This window comes from Somniosus microcephalus, chromosome 27, assembly GCF_052327205.1.
Source record: "Somniosus microcephalus isolate GS21.2 chromosome 27, FLI_Smic_1.0, whole genome shotgun sequence".
Lineage (NCBI taxonomy): Eukaryota > Metazoa > Chordata > Chondrichthyes > Squaliformes > Somniosidae > Somniosus > Somniosus microcephalus.
In genome coordinates this window covers 35,455,047-35,465,714 of record NC_141013.1, presented here as the reverse complement: position 1 = coordinate 35,465,714, position 10,668 = coordinate 35,455,047, and the positions used below count along the sequence as shown (strand labels likewise).

Sequence of the window (10,668 nt, the reverse complement as noted above, 5' to 3'; positions counted from 1 at the left end):
AATTTTTCAGAGATCTATTGGTCAATGTTTCACGGACCCTTGAGAACCACTGGCCTAAAGGGCTCTATAGGGCTGATGGCACGGCCCCCAATAGTGGACCAATGAAAATCGGGGACGTGCAAGAGGTGGAGGAGTGCAGAGATCTGAGAGTTGTAGGGCTGAAAGAGGTTAGAGAGATAGGGAGATAACGTAGTAAAACATCCCTAGGTGCTTCACAGGAATGTCGTCAGACCAAATAAATTGCCTATGGTTCTATGACGAGTGCAACGGGGAGACTTGAAGTATCATTCAATTCTAGCTGAAGGCAGCAATGATATAAAACACTTGTACAGCCAAATACACTCAACTGGGGGTCCTCAAAATCGGATTTCTGTATATCATGAGAAACATTCAGAAATGAATACATCACCTTGTTATATTTTATGAAAAATATTAGACAAAGTATCAGTTAGATTCTGGTTTAATACTGTACTCCTGTCCACACAATTCAGCTTTTGTAAACAGATAGTCATTTAACATTGGCTGTGTGGATTTTCACAGAAACAGACCCATAAAATTAGTGCAGGTAGCACACAATTAGAGCAGATGATTTTTTGCAACAAATAATTTAATGCAACTCATATCGACATTTTCACTGCTTCTGGGACTTCATAGAACCTTACAACACAGAATGAGGCCAATCAGCCCATCGTACCTGTGCCAGCTCTTTGAAAGAGCTATCCAATGAGTCCCACTCCCCCGCTCTTTCTCCACAGCCCTGCAATTTTTTTCCTTTTCAAGTATTTATCCAACTCCCTTTTGAAAGTCACGACTGAATCTGCTTCCACCTCCTTTTCAGGCAGCGCATTCCAGATCACAACAACTCGCTGCGTTAAAAAAAGATCTTCCTCATCTCTCCCTAGTTCTCATTACACATTACTGATACTTGGCAACAAATTGCACCGCACACGGTAAGCACTGAAATTGACAGGACTTGTGGACTTCATCCCAGAAATCACTTGCCCCAAGCATAATAAATGCACCTGTGCTTGGTAATTTTACAATTGCTCTTAAACACACAGGTCTATAACTTTACACGACAGTAAACGTGGAAGATTATAACAGTATCAATACCAAATTGAAAAAAAATACTTCATTTACAAGGCACCAATACCATTTGCTTAATAAGAAATTTGCTCTAATATTAAATCTGCGTATCTAATTGATCAACAAATTATGCAAATTTGGACAGAAAAATAAAACATTTAGGACACGGAGGTTTTACTTTGTCTTTGGGTCTTCTTTCCTCTTCAAGAAAAACTCTGGGTTATTGATGCATCTGTAGGCAAGTAACTGTGGCAGAAGGCCATAGAGTCCGTTTATTATTAGAAAGACCAGCTGAGCCTCCTCTGGTACTCTGTATGTATAAGGAGTCCTGGAATGAAGGGACGCTCCAATATGTGAAAACTGTGCCTGTTAATTGGGCAGGGGAGAGAAAGTAAAGGACGGTTAAAAGCATGAGTTATATAAATACCAATCAGTACAGCACTTAATATATAAATTAGGATCTTACTTATTTGCATTGACAGCTGCTCCCACAATGGGTATGTGATGTGCTGTATATTCTCTCTCATACAAATTGGGGGAATTCTCCTACGCGAAATCACAGCAAAGAATTTTGACAAATTTGGGTGGAGAGGTGGTAAATTCCCTCCCCCTACCCCTGCTGTGTCCACCAATGCCCAGGTGTAAACGGTGGGAAGTGGCAGGGCCTGAGGTCCCAGCAAATTTCTCCAGCTCTCCGCCATGCTTACCGCGGTTTCCCAGGTAGCAGTACGTCCCAGGAAGTGGCGTTAATATCAAAATGGAGGGAAAGGGCCTTGCCGTGTCCTCCTCTCCCTCCAGATGGCTCCAGAGACTTACCTGCTCAAGGCTTCATTCTCGACCGAGGCCTTCAGTAGGAAGCCTCATTCCTGCGGGGAGGGTTCTGTCCCAGCCAGACTTTCCTCGAAGCCGCTTGCGGACTCCTTCTTGGTAGCGGGAATCCTGCCAGTAACCCATAACTGGGAAAATTGGGTTGGAGCTAGGATGGTCACGGAGGGCGGGGCGGTGGGAGGAGGGAAAGTACTGTCCTGCTGAAACGCCGCCACGGGAGGAATGTCCAGGCCATTAAGTCATAGACATTAAACAGAACATAGCTTCAATTAGGATGCATTTGCACTACAACTTGACTTTGCATCAATACTACAGCTATTGCATAAATATAGTCTCAATGAAGTCCAGGCCCAGCTTGACACCAGAGAAAACCAGAGTCTCTGCTTGGCTCCAGAGTTTAGACGGACCTTGACTCCAAATTTCCATGGTGTTCTGCCACCATAACTTTGCCGGAAGTTTGGTGGAAACCCTGGAGATTTGGAGTGGACAGCCGCTGATTCCGTTTTTCCGAGGGTTCTGTCGAGCTGCCACCAGAGGATCCCCAAGGAAATTTTACACCCTCAAAGTTTAGTGTTGGTGCAAAAAATGTGTAGTGCAAGCACACGCAGTTCAAAAAGAGTCGATATAAACCGTTAAAGACACACATGAAGCCATAGTCAGAGGTCTTTATATTGAAGGTGGGGGAAGGAAGAAATCACACAACATCGCTCACCACCCGCCACCACCCCCCAAAAAAAACCAAAGTGACCTTTCTCTTGAAAGAAACTACCACAGCCCTTAAACAAAGATAGCTGTGGAAAACCTTTTGCTAAATGCTGGATATTGGGAAATACTTCTTTTTCCTTACCCATCTTTGGATTAATATTGTTTGATTGATACTAAAGATACGGAGAGGGTGGGTAAACAGTCTGGTCTCCACAGCAACATCACACTTCAAAGAATAAGGTCTACACCATTCTGTGGATATTTTTAGTGCAGGCAGCTGACATTTAAAATAGCATCATTGTAGCTGGAATTGGGTATGGCCATGACTTTTCTCTGTATCATCAACTAGAGGTCAAGGATGGGATCAAATAATAGCTTAAATTAGGAGTGTAACAAGGCTCTGCACTTCTATTCATTCTGTGGAGCACTGGGACTCTGAATTGAGCTTTTAAGTTTTGGCCAGTCTATTTTTCCACTCGATCCATTTTCACATTCCAACTTTCTATTGTTGAACAGCAATCTTCACTTCATTCCTCCCACCACATCCCTTTCTTCATCAACTAAAGTTCGAGCTTCAAAGTTGAATGTACCATCTATGTTCCATCCCTGTTTACAACAGATACGATCACTAACTCTTATAAATAAAATGTATAACAAGGAATAAATAATGTGCCTCCCAATGGAGTCAAACGATAATCATCTATGCAACAAGTTTGTACACATTCCAGCTCCACATGAAAATGGGCAGAGATGTTCACTAGTGATCAGTGTTAGCAAGAAGCTAACTGATGACTGGAGGTACGTTAAACCTTAAGCCGTTTATATTTTTAAGGTGGCATCAGCAGCGATCTCATTGTATTCATCGTTGTGAATCAGAGGTTACGATAGGCCATGGCTCAGTCGGTAACACTCTTGCCTCTAAGTCAGAAAGTCATGGGTTGAAGTCCCACTCCAGGGACTTGCACATATAATCCAGGCTGACACTCCAGTGCAGTACTGAGGGAGCGCTGCACTGCCTGAGGTGCCATCTTTCAGATGCGATGTTAAACCAACTCTGCCCTCTTGGATAGACGCAAAAGATCCTGTGGCACTATTTCGAAGAGGAGCAGGGAAGTTCTCCCCGGTGTCCTGGCCAATATTTATCCCTCAATCAACATCACTAAAACAAATTCTCTGGTCATTATCTCATTGCTGTTTGTGAGAACTTGCTGTGCGTAAATTGGTTGCTGTGCTTCCTATATTACAAGTGGTGTGACTGTTGTAATTCATTGGTGGTAAAGCACCTTGGGACATGAAAGGCATTATATTATAGTTCTTTTTTAGTGGAGGAGTGGGATGGGGGATTGCATGCATATTGCCAAGCAAAGAGCTTGGAATAAACTTTGCAAGAGCTCTCCTCAGAAATAGAGAAGTACATGTTTATTTGATTGATTTGCTGGTCAACTCTGAATGCCCTCAGAGTAACTAGAGATGGGCAATAATTACGGCCATGTCAGTGATGCCCACATCACAAGAAAATATAAAAACTCTCCAAAAGTGCTATAGTGTTACCAAAATGCTAAAATCAGAAGTTTTATTCAGAATCTACCTCTAAACTTGAGTAATGACAATCCTTCCAGAATTTGATCCCATTTATATGAATCCTGACTATTTTTCTCAAAACTCAACAAAAGTCAAAAAATAGATGCAGCACAGGAGACGGCCATTTGGCACACCATCATGACTGTGCAGCCTCTTTGAAAGAGCTGTCCAATTCGTCCCACTCCACCGCTTTTTCCCCAGAGCCCTGCAAATTTCTCCTTTTCAAGTATTTATCCAATTCCCTTTTGAAAGGGACTATTGAATCTGTTCCCACCGCCCTTTCAGGCAGTGCATTCCAGATCGTGACAACTCACTGCTTAAAAAAAAATTCTCATTTCCCCCCTGGATTATTTGCCAATTATCTTAAATCTGTGTCCTTTGCTTACCAACCCTCCTGCCAATGGAAACAGTTTTCCCCTAATTACTCTATCAAAACCCCTCGTAATTTTGATTACCTTTATTAAATCTCCCTTTAACCTTCTCTGCTCCAAGGAGAACAATCCCAGCGTCTCTAGTTTCTATAAAATAGTTACATGTAAAATTGTGTTTTGTTTCTTTTAACCTGGGGTTCTCACAGCTGCTCCTCTTGTGCCTTCACTCTCACGTTGCTGCACCGTGAGTGCGCGTAGTGTGAATATCTTCCAGTGTGCACCAGAACTGGAATTAGGCTTTCCATCAGGCTATAAAAGTATTTGTTTTTTCAAATGATTTTAAAACAAGTCAGAGGATGAAATTTAAAACTTTGTTTTAGAAAAGAAAGACAGATTTGCATTTATGTAGCGCCTTTCACGACAGTGGACGTCTCAAAGCGCTTTACAGCCAATGAAATACTTTTGAAGTGTAGTCACTGTTGCAATGTAGGAAATGCAGCAGCCAATTTGTGCACAGCAAGCTCCCACAAACAGCAATGTGATAATTACCAGATAACCTGTTTTAGTGACGTTGATTGAGGGATAAATATTGGCCCAGGACACTGGGGAGAACTCCCCTGCTCTTCTTCGAAATAGTGCCATGGGAACTTTTACGTCCACCTGAGGGGGCTGCCGGGGCCTCGGTTTAACGTCTCATCCGAAAGATGGCACCTCTGACAGTGCAGCACTCCCTCAGCACTGCACTGGGAGAGTCAGGCTGGATTTTTGTGCTCAAGTCTCTGGCATGGGACTTGAACCCACAACCTTCTGACTCAGAGGCGAGGGTGCTGCCCACTGAGCCACGGCTGACACTAGCAACAGTTGATGGACAGTTACACAATTCATATTCGTTAGTATTTTATGAATATGAAACTTAAGGCAATCAAGCAAAACTTGTAGCTGTGATATCTAAAGTGCGACAGGATATTTGTACACACTTACCACTTTAATAATCTATATAGATATCGATCTTTCACAATTGGGCTTTCGATATTTAAGATTAATCTTCATAATTATCACCTCTGGGCTAGACAACAGCTGCAATATTTATCATTGCGCACAATGTAAATGTGTCAATTGCACTGCGATAATGAACATTAAAACAAAATTCTAAAACGTGCATGTGTAAGCTGCTCCTAACGTGCGTGTAGTGTGTCGGCACACTCCATTTTGATAGTTTTTTTCTCCAGTTTTCAGTGTCCTGCTACCACTAGTCAGTCCAAGAAGAGTTTCAGGCCTGCGCTGGTGACAACCAATTCATGTTATTTTCACCGCTACAATCGAACGTGGTGAGGAAACACAGTCAAAAGTCTCATCTGACATTGGGCGACCTGCCGTAGGGTAAGCTATGTCTGCAGCATTCGTTCAGCTGTAATGTTAACCCACTCTGATTGTAAATATTGGTCAATGTAGGGGTTCAATGTTCCCTCTAATTTTCTTTAAGTGGTTGCACAGCCCATTCAAATTTTCGCGTATGTGCGTTTTTTTTCCACTTAAAAGCGCAGGATCTAGATTGTTGTGTGGCTGTGTGGCCACGCAGCTTAGCGGGAACGTTGTCCACAATGTTTCTTTTTGTTAAAGGGGCTATCTAAATACAACTTGCAGTTGTAGTGTCACATCACCAAACTGACTTCGGCGTTATACTGCCACTTTTGCAATGCCGCAACATAGTAACCGCTTTGTAGCGATGCAAAAATGGCAGTTTAATTACAATCTTAAATTCTGTCTGGGGTCAATGCACCAAAATCGTGATGGATTAGCGACCGTTGGATCTGCAGGGAGACCTGTTGAAATTGTACGAAACTTGAACCACTTTGTTCACAGCCAGCTGTCAGTTTAAAAGTGAGTCCTGATCATATTGGACACTCCTTTTTCACTTGTTCTGCCAAGAGCCAAGCAACATGAGGAAAAACATTTTTACACAAAGAGTGCTTAGAATTTGGAATTGACTGCCTGATTTTGGGGGGGGGGGGGGAATAGATTCAATAGTAGCCTTCAAAAGAGAATTGGATAAATACTTCAGAGAGAAAAAATTGCAGGGATATGGGGAAAGAGTGGGGGAGGGGGACTGACTGGATTGCTCGACAAAAGAGTCAGCACAGGCTCGATGGGCTGGATGCCCTCCTTCTGTGCTGTGCTATTCTATGAAAATCCACAAGTTAAAAGAGCATTACCAGAGTCCAAAAAACCCCCACTGAATTCGATTTTAATTTCATAGCTACTCTATTTCTGATAATACTTCTACATTGGATGAGCAGACAGTGTGCTGTAAAGCAAGGAGAACTTCCAGTTAGAGCAGAAACATAGGCCGGGAATATTCAAGGAGCTGCTCCCGCTCCTCCACAGTAACTCTGGCAGAAGTTTGGCAGAAACCCCCTTACCACCCGTAAAAGGGGCTTTCCGTCACTCTTCCGATGAAGTTACATCGGCGGAGAGAGAGAAGCCTACAGGAAATTCCCAGCCATGGATTTGGTTCATAGCATCGACCAATTCAAAATTTTACACCAAAACTGCGTTAAGAATGTCGGATTTAATTTTGTTTTTAAATAATCTTTTAACCTGACTTTCCTCAGTTAAAACAAAGAAGAAAGTTCCATATATAGTGAGAGTTGTATACAGATCCCCAAACAGTAATGCGGAGGTTGGGGATGGCATTAAACGGGAAATTAGAGACGCGTGCAATAAGGGCACAGCAGTTATGATGGTGACTTTAATCTACATATAGATTGGGCTAACCAAATTAGTAACAATACTGTGGAGGAGGAATTCCTGGAGTGTATACGGGATGGTTTCCTGGACCAATATGTCGAGGAATCAACTAGAGATCAGGCCATCTTAGACTGGGTATTATGTAATGAGAAAGGAATAATTAGCAATCTTGTTGTGCGAGGCCCCTTGGGGAGGAGCGATCATAATATATTAGAATTCTTCATTAAGATGGAGAGTGAAGTAGCTGACTCAGAGACTAGGGTCCTGAATTTAAATAAAGGAAACTACGATGGTATGAGGCGTGAGTTGGCTAGGATGGATTGGGGAACGTTACTTAAAAGGGTTGATGGTGGATAGACAATGGCAAAACATTTAAAGATCGCATGGATGAACTACAGAATTTGTTCTTCCCTGTTTGGCATAAAAATAGAACAAAAAAGGTGACACAACCGTGGCTAACAAGGGAAATTAGGGATAGCATAAGATCCAAGGAGAGGATATATAAATTGGCCAGAAAAAGTAGCAAACTTGAGGATTGGGAGCAGTTTAGGATTCAGCAAAGGAGGACAAAGGGATTAATTAAGAGAGGGAAAATAGAATGAGAGTTTGCAGGGAACATAAAAACTGACTGTAAAAGCTTCTATACATATGTGAAGAGAAAAAGATTGGTGAAGTCAAGCGTAGGTCCCTTGCAGTCAGAATCAGGGGAATTTATAATGGGGAACAAAGAAATGGCAGACCAATTAAATACATACTTTGGTTCTGTCTTCACAAAGGAGGACACAAATAACCTTCCAGAGATGTCGGGGAACATAGGGTCTAATGAGAGGGAGGAATTGAATGAAATCAGTATTTGTAGGGAAATGGTTAGGGAAATTGACGGCATTGAAGGCCGATAAATCCCCAGGGCCTGATAATCTACATCCATGGGCACTTAAGGAAGTGGCCCTAGAAATAGTAGATGCATTGTTGTCATCTTCCAAAATTCTATAGACCCTGGAATAGCTCCCATGGATTGGAGGGTAGCTAATGTAACCCCACTATTTAAAAAAGGTGTTAGAGAGAAAATGAGGAATTATAGACCGGTAAGCCTGACATCAGTAGTGGGGAAAATGCTAGAGTCCATTATAAAAGATGTAATAGCAGAGCACTTGGAAAACAGTGACAGGATCGGACAAAGTCAACATGGATTTACAAAAGATAAATCATGCTTGACTAATCTACTGGAATTTTTTGAGGATGTAACTGGTAAAATAGATAAGGGAGAACCAGTGGATGTGGTGTATTTGGACTTTCAGAAGGCTTTCGATAAGGTCCCGCATAAGAGATTGGCGTGCAAAGTTAAAGCACATGGGATTGGGGGTAAGGTACTGACTTGGATAGAGAACTGGTTGGCAGACAGGAAGCAAAGAGTTGGAGTAATCGGGTCTTTTTCCGAGTGGCAGGCAGTGACTAGTGGGGTACCACAGGGATCGGAGCTAGGACCCCAGCTATTCACAATATATATATATAAATGATCTAGACTAGGTGATGTGCCTCAATAAATCCGAGACTCGATGTTAGCGAAACAAAACAAGGCTTTTATTGACTTAGAAGGTAACACACAGAGGAGAGGTATCTTCCATCCAGAGGTCTGCCGTACTGGATGTGATGCAGGCTGGGCCAGCTTACATAGGGGCCAGGTATGGGCGGAGCCCTACACACAGTACAATACAATGGTGAGGAAACGGAACTGAGGTAAGGGAAATGAAACTGAAACCAACCACAGTCACAGGCAGAGAATACCAATGAGTGATGAATGGAATATTTCATCACATTCACCCCTTCTATAGATTTAGTCTGTTCGGGGGTTCGATAGTCCTCTGCGACCGACGTGGCTGTTGTGGTGCCACGGGTGTCGGCTGGGTGTCCCCGATGGCCTCCTGGGTCTCTGCCGGGGGTGCCGCCAGGGTTGCTGAAGGGGTAGTTGGTGGGGGTACCGTTGGTCGATGTTCTTCCGGGGGTGATGAAAGAGTAGTGGGTGGGTAAGAGTTGCTGTGATCGTTGTTGCTGCTGTTGTCGTGGTTGTTGTCGTTACCAGCTGGGGCGACGTCTTTTATGGACACGGTGTCCTCCCTTCCGTCGGCGTGCCGGACATACGCGTATTGGGGGTTGGCGTGGAGTAGGTGCACTGACTCCACGAGAGGGTCCGTCTTGTGGCCCCTCACATGCCTTCGCACGAATACCGGACCCGGGGTGGAGAGCCATGACGGCATGGATACGCCTGAGGTGGATTTCCGGGGAAAGACAAACATTCGCTCATGAGGCGTGGCATTAATGGCAGTACACAATAGCGACCGTATCGAATGGAGCACATCTGGGAGGACTTCCTGCCAGCGGGAGATAGGGAGGCCCTTGGTCCTTAGAGCTAGAGTGACTGCTTTCCATACTGTCCCGTTCTCTCGCTCCACTTGACCGTTACCCCGGGGGTTGTTGCTGGTGGTACGGCTTGTGGCGATCCCCCTGGACAGCGTGTACTGGCGTAGCTCTTCACTCATGAAGGACGCCCCCCTATCCGTATGGATGTAGCTCGGCATACCGAACAGGCAGAACAGGCTGTTGAGGCATTTAATGACCGTGGCGCTGGTCATGTCTGGGCAGGGGAGGGCGAATGGGAAACGGGAGTATTCGTCCACAATGTTCAGGAAGTAAACATTGCGGTCGACGGATGGGAGGGGGCCCTTGAAATCTAAGCTGAGCCGCTCAAAGGGCCGTGTAGCTTTGATTAAGTGGGCTCTATCTGGGCGGTAGAACCGAGGCTTGCACTCAGCGCAAGTGCGGCAGTTCCTGGTCAGAGACCGAACTTCCTCAATCGAGTAGGGTAAGTTGCGGGACTTTATGAAGTGGAACAGCCGCGTGACCCCTGGGTGGCAGAGGTCGTTGTGGAGGGTCTGTAGCCGATCCCCGGTGGCGCTGGCACACATCCCTCGTGAGAGGGCGTCGGGGGATTCGTTAAGGGCCCCTGGCCGGTAAATGATGTCATAATCGAAGGTGGAGAGCTCGATCCGCCACCTAAGAATCTTATCATTTTTAATCTTCCCCCTCTGTTTATTACTGAACATAAACGCTACCGACCGCTGGTCGCTAAGTAGGGTGAAGCGTTTGCCGGCTAGGTAGTGGCGCCAGTGGCGCACTGCCTCCACGATGGCTTGGGCCTCCTTTTCCACGGAGGAGTGTCTGATCTCGGGCCCTTGGAGGGTCCTCGAGAAGAAAGCTACGGGCCGCCCCGCCTGGTTGAGGGTGGCCGCCAAGGCAAAGTCAGACGCATCACTTTCCACTTGAAAGGGAGTGTTCTCGTCCACTGCCTGTA

The 10,668-nt window shown here is 44.7% G+C and overlaps 1 protein-coding gene across 3 annotated transcripts in view; it reads right to left on the bottom strand.

Annotated features, from left to right (window-relative positions):
• Nucleotides 1-444: 444 nt before the first annotated feature.
• LOC147100121 (transmembrane 6 superfamily member 1-like) overlaps nt 445-10,668 on the bottom strand; it is a 179,930-nt gene continuing 169,706 nt past the window's right edge. For all 3 annotated transcript variants that reach the window (XM_085968842.1, XM_085968843.1, XM_085968841.1), the window contains one exon: nt 445-1,452. In XM_085968842.1, the coding sequence (XP_085824968.1) occupies nt 1,261-1,452 (192 nt within the window). In that variant the 3' untranslated portion in view covers nt 445-1,260. The remainder of the gene's footprint in view (nt 1,453-10,668) is intronic.